The sequence below is a fragment of the Sebastes fasciatus genome, chromosome 11 (assembly GCF_043250625.1).
Source record: "Sebastes fasciatus isolate fSebFas1 chromosome 11, fSebFas1.pri, whole genome shotgun sequence".
In the NCBI taxonomy this organism is placed as follows: domain Eukaryota; kingdom Metazoa; phylum Chordata; class Actinopteri; order Perciformes; family Sebastidae; genus Sebastes; species Sebastes fasciatus.
Genome location: NC_133805.1, coordinates 23130802 through 23148596, shown reverse-complemented (window position 1 = coordinate 23148596; position 17795 = coordinate 23130802). Strand labels below are relative to the sequence as shown.

Below are 17795 nucleotides of genomic sequence, written 5' to 3'. Positions count from 1 at the left end.
GTGATTACAAGACTTTTCTCCTACATTAACACCCTTTTGTTGTTGTTTTTTCTCTTTTGCATAAACGTAATAAAAATTGCACAAATTACCTATAAATACCCAATTATATGCTTTGTAGACATCAGTAATCACTCATAATGAACACACTAGGCCACCTGCGCTCTAGTAAAAGTCTGCACTTACTATATAGGCCTCTTTCAAGATGTTAAATTGTGGGAGGGACATACTTTATGCTGCTGAGGCTGGTCGTGTGAACCCTCAGAGAGGCATTGAATATAACTTTCCCTCTTTACTTTACGCCCTCCACCGTCCATCGTCCACCGTCCACCCTCTTCCGGGCTCTTTGCAGAAGTCTGCACAGCCCCAGTAGTAGTACACCGCTGTGGAAGGAGGACTGAAGTAACGCCAAGAATATTTGCCTCCAACAATGTAACAAACTTCTGCAATCTGTCTACCCAATCCCAACTTTTTTTGTTTTTGGACAATAAGGTGAATCAAATTACATCATCATGTTTTTTTCGAGCGAGCGCGTTTCCTTGGAGCGCGTAATAATGCGCACGGCCGTTTTGGCACTGCTGCTTTACGCACAGGCCGGTTTGGGCTTCTCAGTGGCCGGACAGCAGGAAAGCACCTGCGACGCTAACGGCAGCATCTACTTCGTGGGAGAATGGTATTTTCTGGACTCGGATCACTGCACCCAGTGTGAATGCACCACCGAGGGCTCCGCATGCTCCCGCACTGAGTGCACCTCTCTGCCGGCTGCCTGCATCCATGTCAGCCACTACCCCACCGACTGCTGCCCACGGTGCGAGAAGATCGGCTGCGAGTACCGGGGAGTGGTGTACGAGCTGGGGCAGGACTTCCAGGTAATCCTGAAAACAAAGACACCTGGTAGCTATAGCTTGGTGGATGGGGACTGCGTGACCATATAGATCATCTTGTTATTATAGGGCGTTAAATGTTTTGACATTATAGGCTACTTAGTTGTCTTTTCCCATATGGAATCAGAATATAGAAATAATACCCACCACAAAATATTGGCCTACACAACGCAGTGTTTCCACTTTTGGAGTTCAGGTCTCAAGCAAAATCTAAGGGATTAAGTATATTCATTTTTTTTCTTAATTTTTGCTATTTACTTATAACACACTTGATAGTTTTTACCTTATCTAAAAATGCGTTTCTCCTAACTTTCCTGAAAGGTAAGGGTAGAGTACACAAATACAGCAGTATGCTGTGTGTCCTTCTGTTGGGAAAAAAGGCCTACATAGGCTACATATTGCCACTAAATCTAAATTTGCTTCTCTCAAATTAATTACTATAGCATTTATGAAGGCTTTAATGTCATCATGTTTAGACTTGGTTTAAATGTCACTGCAAAGCTATACTTTACAGTATATTTGTATAGACTAGTATAGGACTAATGTCCAACTGTTGAAATGTTAAAGGAATACCACATTATTAAAAAGAACGGCATGGACAACGTGTCAAATTCCCCAGACACAGCATAATTAATATCAAGTTTTTTTGTTGTTGAGACAGCTTTAGATAATATGCAGCAGACCCAGATTGTAAATAACTAAAGTGTCTATCACACATATCACAAAAACAAAAGGTGAGCAGCGGCTCAATACTGTTTATGTGTAAACCTCAGGTCATGCAGGTTTCATCCTGTTCTACTGTTGCCTATCATTCAAATGTGTAACTATGCACAAGCATACTTTTAAAATGGAACTTTATGTCACAGTTTCCCTAAGCTTGTGTGTTATAACCATACCTATAAACCTTTATACACCTTTTTCAGTGTATTCCCAAACTCTGAACCAATGAGTTCTGGTATGTTGGTATGCAACTCGAGTATACAGCTGGGGATTGGAGGTGAATGGCGCCCCCTTTTGAGATGGCATGAGGAGGGCTCAGTGAAAGGTGCTGGTTAGAAATGAGATCCATGATGCTCACGTTGTTTGTGTGTGTGTGCGTGTGTGTGTGCATGCATTTTCCCAGCCATCAGAATGTGAGCAGTGCACTTGTGACAGTGATGGCATCGCCCGCTGTCTAGTTGCAGATTGTGCCCCTCCACCATGTGTCAACCCTGTTTACCAGCCTGGCACATGCTGCCCTGAATGCAGAGATGGTAAGTTGCAAATAGCGAAAAACTAAAAATGTAGAAAGTAAGTAAAAAAAAAAACACAGAGGGCCTCTCAGAGATGCCACAGGAGATTTAACCTCTCTGTATTAACACCACTGTCAAGTGTAGTTATAATGCATTTGAGCATTTGCATGCATACACTCATCCCGAGTGTACTTGACTTTATTTGCTCCCCTGTTTGTAGTATCTGTTCAGCTGTAGTTTCACTTACCTCTGTTGCTCATCTCCCTCCAGGTCCTAACTGCTACACTGATGCATCACGCAAACAGGTGATTCCTGCAGGAGAGCCCATCTGGGTCGACTCCTGCACCAAGTGTCGCTGTCACGACGGCCAGGATGCCGGCTACTGGGAGGGAAACCGCCTCGCCACCTGTTCCCGCCTCAAAAACTGTACGCCTGAACAACCATCCACCAAGAAAAACTGATTCACTCTGTCACCAGAGAACCAGCTGTTATACCCTAAAATATACAAATATCCCTGATGACGGATCGACTACACACCTTCCATCAAGAACACGCCGGTCCATCGTGTGCAGCTGGAAATGGATAAAATGCAACTTTTTCAACTTTTTTCTACATCAGTTTTTTGGGAACAGAACCAAACAAGAACCAAATTAATCATTTTAAAAAACACCAAAAGCCATCCGAACAGATCAGCTGCCATTCCACAAGGACTTTTCATCCAAGATTTCTGCAAAATACTGATGAGACCCACTGAATTTGTCACTTTGGTGGACAAGGCTGGCCCATTATCAGGCCTTAGCTGCATATTACAAACAAGGTTGAAATTCAAGGCGGATTTACAGACCGGTCAAACCTCCAGGTTCTCTGCATGTCAGTGGATTTTGGCAATTTGATTAAGTGCAAAGTACAATATTAACAAAGGCGTTATTGTCTAACGTTGTGGTCCTGTCATGTAGGCGGCCACTGAGTCAATATCTCGATATAAGACCCTCATTAGTTTAGTTTATGTTGTGCTTCCATGGTGCATATTCATAAATAAGTTGTGTTTACTCAAATTACTACAAACTAACTGAGGCACAGAGACCTTGTGGCCAGGTATACGATGCATAGAGCGTGGTTGGTGGAGGATCAATAGACCCCCAATACCTTAATCTGGCTGTGCTGTACTGTAAGAAGAAGACTTAATCCCTGCTATCTGGGAAGGTAATTACAGTCCTTGAAAACCACTGAAAACAGGATTAAAGCCCTCTCCATTTAATATGGACTGCAGTGATGTAAAAATAAGATGTACTGTAAAAACAATAGGTAAATCCATAATTTAACAAATCTGACAGGAACTAGAACAAACAAACTTGACCCTTAAAAGGTGACCACACTCCAGATATTTACCCTTTTATATTTTATCTGCCCGACTATGATTTCTTCAAAAAGTCTATGTTTTAAGAGAGAGACTTTATAGAAGCCCAGGAGGCATATTTTCAATTTCCAGACAACTGCTTTGGGGGAAAAAACTGGCAACATAACAAAACCAATGAGATTATTGGATGATAAGAAATTGTAATTGACCTGTCACGGGTTGATGCACCAGCCAAATGTATGCACAGCTGTGATGCAATTCAGACGAGGAAATGGCTGAGCAAAGCAATTAACAAGTGGTAACTGTCCTATAAATTCCGCAGTTCATTTTCTAGGCTAATTGAAATATAAGGTATGAGACTATGGCCTAACATATGACCGTACAGTAGTTGTAGACACGAGCGATATTTGAAAACAGGGTTGTTATTTGTGCATGTACACTGTAGAGCAGGAAAAACAATCTGTAATGAACTGCTTTATTGATTTTTCACTAGTGGAAAGAATGTGAAGCCTTTTCTAGAAACAGCCTTCCTTGCACTGTTATCAGTTGTCATTTAACTTCTTCAGAAACATCTTGATGAAAAAGAGGTGTCATTTTGATATAGGTTTATATGCAGCAGATTTTCCTACTGTTATTTGTCATTATCTACCACTTTAATCATGAGGGACCTTTGAATGAAAACCAAAAATAACCTTGTCTTATTAAACGTTTATGTGCAGTGTCGGAGCCTATAATGGCATTTACTTTATATATAAGACTCCCAAGCTGCTGCTGTATGAATCATTACAACTGACATGTTTCACTGACTTGATTCTCCCCGAAAAGCTTCTTTATGCAAGGTTTGGGATTAAGATGAAACTTTTACGGCTATGGACACCTTTTAAATCTTATTTTATCAGGAGAATTTATGAATGAACACACTCTTTCTTGCTTCCTTGAGGGGAGTGGTAGTCAAATCAAACAGTGTAAGAGTGAGATCTGAAAGCTGTTCTTCCGTAGTTATCATCCTAATTACCGAATAATCAGAATGACACAAGGTTAAAGGAAGAGTTTGACATTTTGTGAAATATTGCTTTCTTGCTGAGAGTTAAGATGAGAAGATTGAAACCACTCTCATGTCTGTTCTGTAAATACGAAGCTACAGCGAGCAGCAGGTTAGCTTAGCTTAGCATAAAGACTGGAAACAGGTAGAAACAGCTAGCCTGGCTCCGTCCAAAGCTAACAGAATTAGCTAAAAATGTCAAGTGGAGCTTCAATTACTGCCTATAAGAAAAGGGAACCAATATGAATCACACCCAACATGTAGTGTGTTCTGCTGGTAATATACACTGGCATCTTGTAAAATATTCCAAAATCAAAACACCTTTCCATGTCCATTAAAAATCTCTCACTTTGTTTTTCCTCGAGTTGCGTCTTTTTACTGTATTTCAACGATTTGATGTTTTTCTTGTGAGGTTGAGAGGTTTCTGTGGGTACGGGGGGATCTAGGGGTGCTGGGTGGATGTTAGGGGAATCTGGGGTTTTGTTGAGACACGTGTGGGTTGTGTTGTTGAGTGTTCATGAATGTTTGTGTGTTTTTTTTTATTCGGGCTGTCAAAGTTCACGCGGTAATAACGCAAATTCTTTTTAACGCCACTATTTTCTTTAACGCATTAACGCAGTTGATCTTTCGGAGGTTGTAGCAGGCTCAGTTTTAAAGCTAGAGTGGAGATACTAGCATCATAAGAAACTAGAAAACATAAGGAATCCATTGGTACTATACCATGTCATATTAGCTTGTTGCGAAGGTCAAATAACGCTCTGTACTTGCGCTAAATTTTGGGGTCCCTTGACCTCTGACCTCAAGATATGTGAATGAAAATGGGTTGTGCGGGTACCCACGAGTCTCCCCTTTACAGACATGCCCACTTTATGATAATCACATGCAGTTTGGGGCAAGTCATAGTCAAGTCAGCACACTGACACACTGACAGCTGTTGTCATCTGTTGGGCTTGAGTTTGCCATGTTATGATTTGAGCATATTCTTTATGCTAAATGCAGTACCTGTGAGGGTTTCTGGACAATATTTGTCATTGTTTTGTGTTGTTAATTGACTACCGATAATAAATATATACATAAGTTTGCATAAAGCAGCATATTTGCCCACTTCCATGTTGATAAGAGTATTAAATACTTGACAAATCTGCCCGTTCGGTACATTTTCAACAGATAAAAAATGTGCGATTAATCATGATTAAATATTTGAATCGACTGACAGCCCTAGTTTTTATGTGTGGACCCCAAGAAGAATAATTGCTACCCTGGAAGCAACTAATGGGGATCCAAACTAACAAATAAACAACCAAATCCTTATTTCCCTGCAGAGCTTTTCTGCTGACAGTTTGGGACCAGTGCTCCCCCGCAAAACAATAAAAGAATGAGAAAAGAAGTAAAAAGTAAAAGAGAGAAAGCTTCACTTTGTAGCATTAGAGAAGAGATTAAAGACGAGAAAATGAAAGACTGCAGAAGTAAAGCCGAATGTAATCCAAAAGGTGGTTTAGCCTTTTAGTCTGCTAAGTCACCGGGACCACACAGAAACACATTTATGTGAGTTGTCATGGCAACAGGAAACAGGGGTGCCAAAAACTGTCGATATTACATTGAAAGGCTCTGGGATTACCTCAGCCTGCAGGTGAAAACTCATTATGAAGTTTCTATTCATCCAGCAGAGTTCGAGTGTCTTCTTCAGTAACCTGAGAAAAGCAACACACACACACACACCTGACAACACCATCACATAATCTTTAACTCAGATTTATTGATTGTATAGAAAAAGTAGGTTTGATATGACGTAATGCATTCTATATAAGATATAACATTTTCAACATTCAATGTACAAAAAAAAACATAGCTAGAGATACAGTAAGTTTTTAAAAATGCCCACAGGCCTGAAAGTCCCGTCTGTCTGCTCTCTGCAGCAAGAAATGTATTCGAAAAAGCGTTTCCAATACTTCACCACCCGTGAGGTGTGCTCGACAACTGGAACAGCTTCAAAAGTCAAGAGTCCGTTAAGAAACATCAAGCACTCCTCACGGTTGTTCTTATTCTCAAGTAAAGGAAATGCTTCAAATACTATTTTTGTTGAAGTTTCTGTTGCTGCTCTCTTACATCTATATCCCATCATGTTACTGTTTATACACACTAGGGCCTCTCTTGCTGCATCTGTCATCGTCTCCAAAACTAACTGTCACTGCTCAGCTTGTACTTTCTTCATGTAACTGACCTCATAAAGGGTTGCCTGTAAATTGTCAGAGTAGCCTTGATGAAGCTAGAATTTATCTTAATTTAAAGTTCAATTTACTCATCATGAGGAGTACTACTCAGCCTGTGAAAACAGCTGTACAACATCTTCTGTGGAGGGAGCAAAATAAAAAATAAATCGGGTAATCAGGGTTATCTCAGCTTGGGCTTGAGACCTGAGAAAGCTTGCTTTATAAACTGGAGGTGTCGGGATTGAAAGTGGGCATTTAGGAGGAAGGGAGAGTCTAATAGCGTTGAAGTGGAAGGAGCTGCTGGTTCCAGAGTCATTTTTCATTCATTTCCCATTTGAATTTGTGAACAAAATGCAACGCCGTAGTTGGCAAATGTGTCCATAATGGATCCAGAAATCCAAAATGGATATGTTTTTATAGGGGACATATCATGCTCATTTTCAGGTTCATACTTCGAACATGTTTTCATGCTTCAATGTTCAAAAAACACCTTATTTTTCTCATGTCTGAATATACCTGTATTCACTGTCGGTCTGAAATGCTCAGTTTTTGCACCTGTCTCTTTAAGACCCCCTCCCGAAAAAGTTGAGTCTGCTCTGATTGGCTTGCGAGAAAAATATGGTGCACCTTTACAAAGGTAGTTCTCACCCATGGGCGATATACTCTAATGAGCCTGCATGTATGCATGACATAGGAAGGGGAGCCAAATCTGAATGGCTTGTTGAATCACATGTTTTCTGATCCGGGCAGCCCATAAGAAACTGAGTGGGTTGTCTTATTTCATAGTTTGTGTGTTGGTAGGGACTCCAGATACCCAAATGTATGAGCACAAGCAGTGAAATAAGTGAGTTTTTCATGATATGTCCCCTTTAAGCCCTGTGATTGGATGTTTCCTGCCGAAATGCACCTTGGGAGTTGTAGTTAACGGCTCCAATAATGTTTTTTTATGTACACAGTCCTGGGTCTTTGACTTTTTATGAAAGAGTCCGATATTTTCTAACGCAGTTGTTCATCTTTTGTACGGATGATTTAACCAGAAGAGTTTCATGGTGATTCGAGCGGTAAGAGCTCCAACTGTGAGACATGTTAATATTGCCTTTGGGAAAAATTTATGAGACTTTTACTTTTACACCCCAAATAGCTCCTCCAACTACGCAACACTATGAGAGACACAATCCAGATATAGGGACTATATAGGGACTAAAATTCAGGATATCTTGGCCTCTGCTGCTTCAATTTTGACGTCCGTGTCTAGTAGCTAATCCGCAAATAAAAATCTCTTGTGAGACTTGCTGCCCGACGACCAATCCTAACTTTAACTATTCAAAGTCAATGCCTAACCTTAACCATATTGTGAGGGTTTCCCAAATTGTAGGTTACCTTCTAGACACAACCAATTTTTACCATTCTTTTTTTTTTTCAAAAGTCACCCAACTTTATGGAAGTAAAACACTGAATCATTATACTTCTTAAAGGGACTGTTAGTAACTTCTTACACGTATAAATCATTGCGGGTCGGTGTCCCATGCGCGCTCGCATGTGGCTACGCTGTTCAGATAAGACTCCAACACAAACTACACGGACGCACCGAAACCGCAAAGTTATATCTAGTGAAGCCCGTCTTGCAAAACAGTGTTGGCCGCGGTCGGAGGACGCGGTGGAGACCGTAGCTTTGGTCTCCAGGGCCAGAGTCTCTGCTGTACTCTGCTCCTCTGCCTGCCTGCTTGCCTTCACTCACACACTGTGCTCGTTCTCACTTGCTCTTTCGCTCCATTCTCACGTGCATGCGCGCACACTCCACACTGCAGAAGAGTTAGTTTAGCTCTGAGAATATCTAGTGAATGTACAGTGGACGTTTGTGCAGAAATAACTGCTGCAGCTCCTCCAGACCAACAGAGGTTTTCCGTGTCTTGTGAAGTGACAAGGCTCTGCAGCTAGAAGCGTTATCGTCTCCGACCGGGTTCCGGTGTCTTCCTTGTTCCCTCCGGCCACGGTTGGGAGGCTGAGGCAGGAAAAGCCAACACTAAGATCAGCAATGATTCATGGAGAGACCTCCGTCTGGTCAGCTAACATTACTGCTAAGCAGTAAAATAGAGAGTGATATTGTGGTTTTAGCTGACGTGTGTCGCCTCACTGTTTTGATCGATCCTCGTTCATGTCTATGTAGAGCAAGCAAAAGCGCGAGCGCGAGCAACAGGGCGCTGACTTTCGTTGACTTAACGGCCACAGGTGTCGCTGTTAACAAGCAATCTCTGATTCTTACATAGAGTCCCTTTAAATACTGTAAGAACTGGAAAAATCAAAGCAACAGCTGTCATATTGTCTGCTGTGTACGTATTAAAAGGATTGAGGGAAAAAAAATATGACAACCCGAACTGAATTCAACCCAACCTGTAATATTGCATTGGGTAAGCTGTAAACGGTACAGAGAGGGGACTGTATTGACCTCTCCATAGGTAGTCTGCCCACTGAGGACACTTAAACTCACCAGGAGAGAATCAAGGGAGGGTGAAAAGGAAAAGGAGAGTCAGATAAAGTTGGGGAGAAAAGGGGGGGGGCACAGAAGGATTCACAAATGGGGATGTGTGCTGAGATAGACAGATAAAGATACAGTAAGTGGCACAGATTCAGAGACACAAAGAGAGGCCCTGTCGATATCTATTGAAAGAAGAAGCACTCTTGTGAGACACAGCTGTGCCTGAAGTAGGCCCACCACAAAGCACAACAGAGTGCCATTGACACACACAGCCTGGACCGGCAGAGTAAGAAAGAAAAGGCAATGGAAGGCGAGATAATGCAAAGAAAAAAGGGAAGACTGTGTGAATGTGTGTGTGTGTGAGAGAGAGGAGTAATCAAAGCTTCCGACAGGCTTGAGACGAAGATAACGGAGAGCCAAACAGATGGGAACATTTTGGGGATTTTTGCCTTGAGGCTGACCAAAGAGGAGGCCAACAATACACAAATCGTGACCAAAATAAAAGCCCCAAACTGTTCTGAATGATACAAAATTACAGTTACAGCATTGCACACAAATCCTCTGCCTGTTTAGCATTTAAAAGAGAAGTGGAAATATTTTGTATAAGTTTAAAATATGAGTCTAAAACAAAAATGGGTTCATTTCTGTATTACCCATCTTAAAACACACATCATCATTGACTGATTTTACACCCTAAGATGACCTTTAAATAAAAAAATAACCTTCTCTGCCCCTTTAGTATGGATAACTTCTGAAGGCATCAGTTTGGTGTTTAGGCGTCAACAGTAGAGACGAGGAGAAGTTTAAACAGAGGAAGAAGAGTGATGTACCAAAGCATAAGACAGTCAAAGGCTTCAATACGCTGACTAGGAAATCATGATCAAATATTTAGTTTGTTCCTTTTTCACACAGGGAAAGTTATGAAACTCATAGACAAAAAAGTTTGAAAATTAACATAAAAAAGGTAATCATCATTTATGAAAAAGTGCAATACTGACAGCTGATGATGATAAAATCTGAAGCAGCAATGGAGATGTCAGTCAAACTGCTCAAACGATAACTTCTCATTACTGCCATGAAATTCACAATTTCCCCCAGCAGGAGCCTATCACCTTTATAATTTCCTCTTTACAGATATGATCGTCTTTTTCCCTAAAGATAAATAGAAAAAGATAGCAGAGAGAGATAATGGCATAGTAACAGTATCAATAGAGTTTTAATGAATTGTGGTAAAAAAGAAGATGTCCAGGTCACATTGAAGGCTAAAAATGACTTTCCACCTGTTCTTGTCTGCTAGTGTAAAAGTTTCCACTCAGCTTTTGTTTCCATAACACTTGAGCCGTGACACTATTCTGATAGCTAAGTTTTTCTGTCCCATATGTGTTCAAAAAATGTGGTAAATGTCTAATTTTCTAACAAAAAATGCATATTTCTACTTAATCAAATCTGTACCTAAAGGAACATTAATGTACCTCAAGCCATTTGCACCTTGTAGAGACAAAAATGTACGTTTAAAGCCCAGATTACCAAAATAAACCTCTCATCTTTCCTCGAGTGGAGTGAAAAAAAACATGTGCCACACATGGGGTTAAAATCACGACTGAGCAGTCAGTGTATATCTGCCTTGTTGTCTTCAGTTCCTCGATTTGATTTCAAATGCATTCCCAGGGTAGTTCCACAACGTTGCATTCAGCACAAAACTCCTCACGTCTTCAACATTTTTACTTTTGTTGCGAAACTTTTCCGTCACGCCAATATGTCAGTTTCCAAAGTTTTAGTTTGTATATATATATATATATATGTAAAAAAAGAGAACAAAAAGAGAGTTCTCAGGAGTTTGTTGCTGCTGACGAACATGTTGTATCAGCGTGTCCCAGCACTGTAGATGCAGGCACAATACACATTCATTAATTGATACCGGAGGACTCGATTGAGTAATTAGATCCAAACTCCCTGACAAAGACGTCAATATTAAATCGTCTATTAGCATCATTTGTAAAGACGAGAGTCAGACGATCTCATTGATATGCGATCCATCAGATACAAGTCCATGGAGCATCACTGCATGTCATCATATTTCGTTACAGTTTGCCTTTAATGGAAATCCCCATTCTCTTGAGCATCACTGTGAATGCTTGGGAAGTAAAATGTTTGATAGCGTCTGTTGTCCGCCAAGTTTGTTGTTCTCCAGATATTTCATTTCCAAACCAGCAATGTCTCCGTTGTCTATCTGTCTTTGTATCCATGTAAAAAGCCGTTTCTTTCATTCTGCTTTTATGAACTTGGTCAAATATTCCAAGAAATCCCACTCGATGCCGTCCAGTATTTCAGAAAAGGTCATGAAAACTTTCCAAACTTCCAAATGGTGTTATTGTCTCACCTCTAATCTCCCGACAGTAGTTCCTGTCAATATCCTCAACAGCCACTGGATGCCCTCCAGTTTACAAAAGATTGTTAATGGAAAGACTCCAAGTTTTGACGCCAACCTTCGGTCGGTCACTGATGTTCCAGCTTTGGTCCACACTCTTTAAATGCTGAAGTCACTGATTGGTAAAGGTAGGAGGTGTGAAGCCATTGGCTGCTTGAAAAAATTGGAAAGAGCCTGAGTCCTGGTTACAGAAACGGCAAGCTGAAATCTAAAAAAACGAACAAACGGAGAGAGATGAGGGGTAAAGAGGGAGAAAGAGACCAGGATGTGTCTTTGTCCTCTCTCTTTCACTCCTGCATCTTTCCAGATGTCTAGGATATGAGATCTCTTTATTCCCTTCCTAAAGGCGCTCTTCTTGTCGTCTTGTTCCCTCCAGTCAATACGTGTGTCGACCCCCTCGTCTTCCTCTCTCTTTAGCCCTTGATAGGCCGGGGGGGCGGTTTGCCGATCTCCACAGAGATATTTGTGTACAGAGGGCACCTCTTGACCTGGATCGTTCTGTAGGTCAGAGAGCTGATGCCGTCCTTCTTCATCGTGTTCTTCGTGTTCTGGATTTTATTAAACCTGGAGGGTGAAGGACAAAGAAAGAAAGAAAGAAAGAAAGAAAGAAAGAAAGAGAGAGAGGTGGAAGAGATGTAAAGATGAAATGGGGAGACAAGGAAGAAAATGTGATTAAAAACAATACTGACAAAAGTTCAAAGTAAAATCTTTGCCTCTATATCAGTGCATGTTTGTGTGAGTCTCTGTGGGTGTATAAGTGTGTTTGATTGCTTGGAGACTGGGAGGTCTGGGTTATTGTGTTTGCATATTATGCTTCAGGAAATGCAGATAATTACACGACTGACTGTGGTTTCTGTTGGATTGAACGATAACTCCTCTTAGAACACAATGTTAAAGGGGAACTACGCCCATTTTCAAAATTCAAACATGTTATTGCTATGGTCTAAGACAGTCTAAAAAATATTCGTAAACATGAACAACTCTCTCCCAGTTGTGATGTCATAGGGTGTAAAGTCTGGAGCTGCTCCTTATGACATGCACCGTGCTCTGAACTGCACAGTCATGGGTGATAAAGCAGGAAGGCAGGCGAGAGGTTCCTTAAAATATAATAGTACAATAGTAGGTGATGGTATTGGGTGATGTTTGTTATTTTATTTAGCTAATTTATTGGTTTGCCTCCGAAGAACGAGAGCAGCTCAGCTGCTCAGCAGGCAGAGAGAGATATAATAAGATAAGAGAGGAAGCGGGGGTTGCAGAGCCGGAATATTTTCAGATCAAACTCTGTGAAATAAGAGTTTATTTCAACCAAACCAGAGTTGGTGATTGTTGGAAAGACTAAAGACGGCAGTTTTGGTGCGTTTTATTTGGTTTCTGTCAAGTTGGGATGAAGTGTTTTACGATGCTACACCACTAGAACAGCTGAACTCAACATAAACAAATACACATGGATGATGACACAAGTGTACTCGGGTACAGAACAACTTTACTAATGTGAAAGCTGAGCGGTGGGGAAGTGGAGACGGGGGGCAATCGTACTCGGGCACGGTACGAATCAATCCTACCTAATATGAAAACACCCTCAGTGTCATCTAGAACATCTCTCCCTATTCATTGTCTATGGAGCCGCTCCACACTTTATACCCTATGACATCACAAAAAGCACATAACTGTGTTTTTTCTTCTTCTTTTCAACCCCTCAAATCTATTAGCAACCCCTTTATGGGAGTCACGGTTCCCAGGTCGGGAACTACTGAAATAGAGCACATGTCATGCAGGTAGGAGATATGAAATTCACAAGGTCCTGTATCAAACTTTACACTGCACATTTTTGTTTCTGTTTTGATGTATTTTAGAAAGCCTTTTGTAACACCTTGGCCAGGGACTAGAGAATAAAAGTAGCCTGTTGGCTAATTCCAGTGTTACAACAAAATCTGTGAATGCAGAGAGTCAGCAACACGAGGTCACCATTTCTGATGGCTGTCGTCAGAAAATGTGACCCCACTGTACCACTATAATAAATGAGACAACTATGTGACAGAAAACACAAAAAACTAAATTTTTGAAAAACATAAATGTATTTTAATATTTTCAATTCAAAGATATATTCAAAAAACTCGAAAAGAAGATTTAAAGATAGGTACAGTAGGGTCACCATTTCTGATGGCCGTCGTCACAAAAATGTGACCTCATGTTTTTGTGTAACACTTGCACTGTCCCTTCATTCAAATAAACTAAACTAAGGTCCAAAAACATAAGAGAGTCTCATAGGAAACAAACACAACCCACAAGTGGAGAATAAATCAATACAGGAAATCAAATAATGTAAATAGATATCGGAAGTAATACGAGAGAAAAACAAGTCATTATAAAGTGCTGTAACTACAACCATCAGACACATGCAAAACTCCATTTACAGCGTGAACACTGACATATAAATCCACATTTAAACCCTGATGAGAACCTGATGTTTATAAGAACCCCTCTAGGTAACTGTACATGTTCAATAACCTGAAAGCAGAGAAGAAACAGTTCTCTTGGATTATTTTAAATGAAGTACACATCCAGTTTCCTTTACTATGTAGATCTTGACCAACAGGTGGGGCTATAGCGCTGCACTGTGACTCACTGACCGGTATTATCCATCACATCCGCCTCGGTTTGTTTGAATTATGCTGGAATATCCTTCCCCGTTGGCTGTGATTCAGCAGTTACATCAGAATCTGCTCTTACATTAGAAATCTGCTCTGATTTTAGTATTTAAGATGGGAAAATAATTCACACAGTGTGTCAGAGAGTTACACAGCGGTGCTGCTGCTGTGCTTCACTTCAGTTTGTGATGCAACCTCTGGCATCAAAACTGATTCATAACACAAACTATCCTGTCACCAGCGTAGTAGTATCAGTTCTTGCAGCCAGTCGGGGTGGAAATGAGGCCACAGTGTCTAACAGCGTGTTCACAACACTCTTGTCTTAAAAATGCCATTTTTGGTGTGTGAACAGAGAAAGAGCTGATGTGTGCAAACGCCCAGCCGCGCACATTCACTTCCCAAAAGACAGCTGTGACTGACTCTAACAAAAGACGTCTTCTTAATGATATGCCTGGACGTACAATTGGAGTTGACACTTCAGTCCGACATGGACCACTGAGCCTACAGAGCCTTGTCAGAACTGACTAGTGAAGATCTCTCTCCTCCCTCTGCATCGCTTTCTCCCTCTGTCTCTCGCAAATCAAATCAAAAAGGGTTGTAATAGCATGAATGGCCGCAGGAAAAATGTTGTCAAGCATCTTTCCCTTGAACAATATAACACAATAAGATATAAATAGAATTACGTGTTCTAAGGATTGGCACTTCTAAAAGGAAGGGGAATTAGATTAAGAGAAAGAGTGCAAGGAAAGGAAGGGAAGGTGAGGAAGAAAAGTAGTTGGAGGATTTCGGGGAATATATTAGCAGAAATGAAAAATAAATTTTCATAACTATGTTTTCATTAGTGTATAATCACCTGAAACTAAGAATCATGTTTTCGTTAGCTTATAATGAGCCCTTCATATAGGGAGCGGGTCCTCTTCACGGAGTCCCCCATGTTGCACCGCCATGTTTCTACAGTAGCCCAGAATGGACAAACCAAACGCTGGCTCTAGAGAGAGCCTTTCACATTTTTACGTTACCTGAAGGCCACCGTAGTTCTCCGTCACGCTTGTGAAACTGCGGTAACGTGAGCCCCAAAGTGCAAAACCGTGGCCCCACAAGCCACCGTCTGTCTTCCATTGCTCCTAAAGTAGTGTCATTATGGTAAGGATGGCCTCCGAGCGAGGTGAACGGTGTTATCACTGTTCTGCACTCGGCGGCTCACGTTACCGCAGTCTTGGAAAGGGAGGAGTGAGCGGAGGGGTACTCTGTTGGTTGCAATTTGCAACCATAGATGCCACCAAATCCTACACACTGTACCTTTAAACTGAAATGAGGGCCGGGTGGCAGGAGAGACAAATGGAGGCCAGATAAGCAGAGAGAGAGATAAATATATATCTGAGAAAGAGAGTGACAGATGGAGGGAGCAAGATAGACTGATATTAAAAATATGAGAAGAGAAATCTTTGGATGAAATCTATCAAACGGCGAGAGAGAGATTAAGAGCAATAAACTAATCCCTACATACATGCAGAGGATATAAAATACTTCTTTTCAATCTGTATGTATCGTTTCTATTGGTCGCGCTTATCTTACTTTTATTCTAGAGGACGAGACAAAGGCAGTCCTCCTTACATATTCATTAGCCTGATTTCCTGATGGAGTCCTAACTGGGCTAAGTAAAGCTCTATTTTAATTCCACCGAGGGTCTCACAGGAAAACATTTCTGGTTTAGGATCTCAACAATAGCTCGTCATGCCAGCTATTGAGGCTTATTTTGTTCTGGTGTCATATATTTTGAGCTGGCCCACTTGACCCTGTTGTAGGAAAATGTCTCGAAGGAATAGTTTGACATTTTGGGTAGACGCGCTAATTCGCTTTCAGAGATAAGATGATTGATATCACCCTCACATTTGTATGCTAAATATGATGCTACCGTGAGCAGCTGGTTGGTTTAACTTAGCACAAAGACAGGACACAAGGTCTACTTGTACTGTTGAAGAAGGTAAACAGTGAAGAACTGCATAACACAACCGTCCTTGAAAAATAAGTAAAAATGTCTAAAGCGAAAAGACAAACACAGTAACGCTTGTTAATCAATGTGCCACATTTCTTTGTTCTTTCACCTGAAGTTTTGATAAAATTGTGATTTGAACCATTTAAACTTTTTAAAATATGAAAACTATGATCATGAGAGGCACAGACGCTAACCTCCCTCCAAAATATGACATTATATGCATTGTGAATAATCATTCACACATAATTTCTATAGTTAATCAATATTGCATCACAAAGTTTCGCTCAAATTTGTGGGTCTGTCACCACTCTGTTCAGAATATCTAAGGAAATATTGATAATGAAGAAGACACAGGTAAATGCCAAAGTAATTATTAGAAAACAAGTGATTTTCAAAAGTCAATTCCTACTGAAATGTGTCCATTGAACCATTTTTTAAACAAATAAAACCTCATATAACAACACAGTCAAACCTTCAGTCAGTGTGGTCTATTAGATAACATTGTAAAAGCTCTGTCTGTCGAGAGTCTCCCGTTGTTTAATGGGGGGCTATGTGCTGCACTAGTCTCTTGGCTGGAACTTCCTACAATTGTTTATACTCTTCAATTTGTGTACGGATTAAACAAATTAGATTTAACGTTAATATATAATAATGTTAATTGTTGAGCTTTAGAGGGGCTAATAAGTGGATTTTGTTACCAGGCCAGTACTCTCCCCCTATTTCCAGTCTTTATGCTCGCCGTAGCATCATATTAACAGTATATCCAACACTCTGTAAGAGTATTTCACAAAATGTAAAACTATTCCTTTAAGGGATTCTTAGTCTGACTCTCTGGATGTAGACTGTGAGTATAAGCCAGCCATTGGCCGCCAATTTCAGCCGGCATTCTCCTCCCCTTCCGCTGTCTGCGCTATGTATTTTGCAAGGGCACTGTCACTTCATCCTATGCTTTGCACTTCCCAAGACAATTGTGATTGGTTTAAAGAAATACAAACAAGCCAGAGCATTTTTTTCCCCATATACAGAATGATGAACGTGCGGAGCCAGACCTTTCTTTAGCGCTGTGGAGATAGATCTGGCTAAGCGAGACTAAGGGATTCTAAATAAGATGGTAAACTTAAAGTTGTGTTCGTGGTAAATACAGTTTTACAGAAGCCAGTCACACACACACACAAACACACCCCATCCACCCTGTATCTGCACTGTCCCAGGATGATAACATATGAATGGAATATTGAACAATGTTACTGAGCGACTGATTCATTTGCAATGCATGAAGCGCCATTTTCTAGACAAAATGTGTGTGTGTGTGTGTGTAAAGCGATACTCGCGACTGGTGATGAATGTGCCTCTTTCTTACTTACGCTGGCCCAATATCTCATTGCTATGCAGCATCTCCGAAAGGGCTGAGAGAATGGACTCTTGTGTGAGAGTGTGTGCACGTTTGTGTCAATGTGTATGTATATGTAGGCTATATATATGTGTGTGTGCGTATGCAGAGGAGATGGGGAACATTCATCAAACA

At 40.9% G+C, this 17795-nt stretch overlaps 2 protein-coding genes across 2 annotated transcripts in view; one reads left to right on the top strand and one right to left on the bottom strand.

Moving 5' to 3' along the window:
- The first annotated feature begins 290 nt into the window (after positions 1–290).
- Positions 291–4865, top strand: LOC141777419 (von Willebrand factor C domain-containing protein 2-like). Its single transcript, XM_074651647.1, has 4 exons — positions 291–866; positions 2005–2134; positions 2384–2979; positions 3734–4865. The coding sequence occupies exons 1-3, from the start codon at positions 510–512 to the stop codon at positions 2572–2574; spliced, it is 678 nt and encodes a 225-aa protein (XP_074507748.1). The 5' UTR covers positions 291–509; the 3' UTR covers positions 2575–2979; positions 3734–4865.
- A 2900-nt stretch (positions 4866–7765) lies between these two features.
- Positions 7766–17795, bottom strand: part of b4galt2 (UDP-Gal:betaGlcNAc beta 1,4- galactosyltransferase, polypeptide 2) — a 198285-nt gene continuing 188255 nt past the window's right edge. The window contains exon 8 of the mRNA XM_074651646.1: positions 7766–12190. Coding sequence (XP_074507747.1) covers positions 12040–12190 — 151 coding nt within the window. The 3' untranslated portion in view covers positions 7766–12039. The remainder of the gene's footprint in view (positions 12191–17795) is intronic.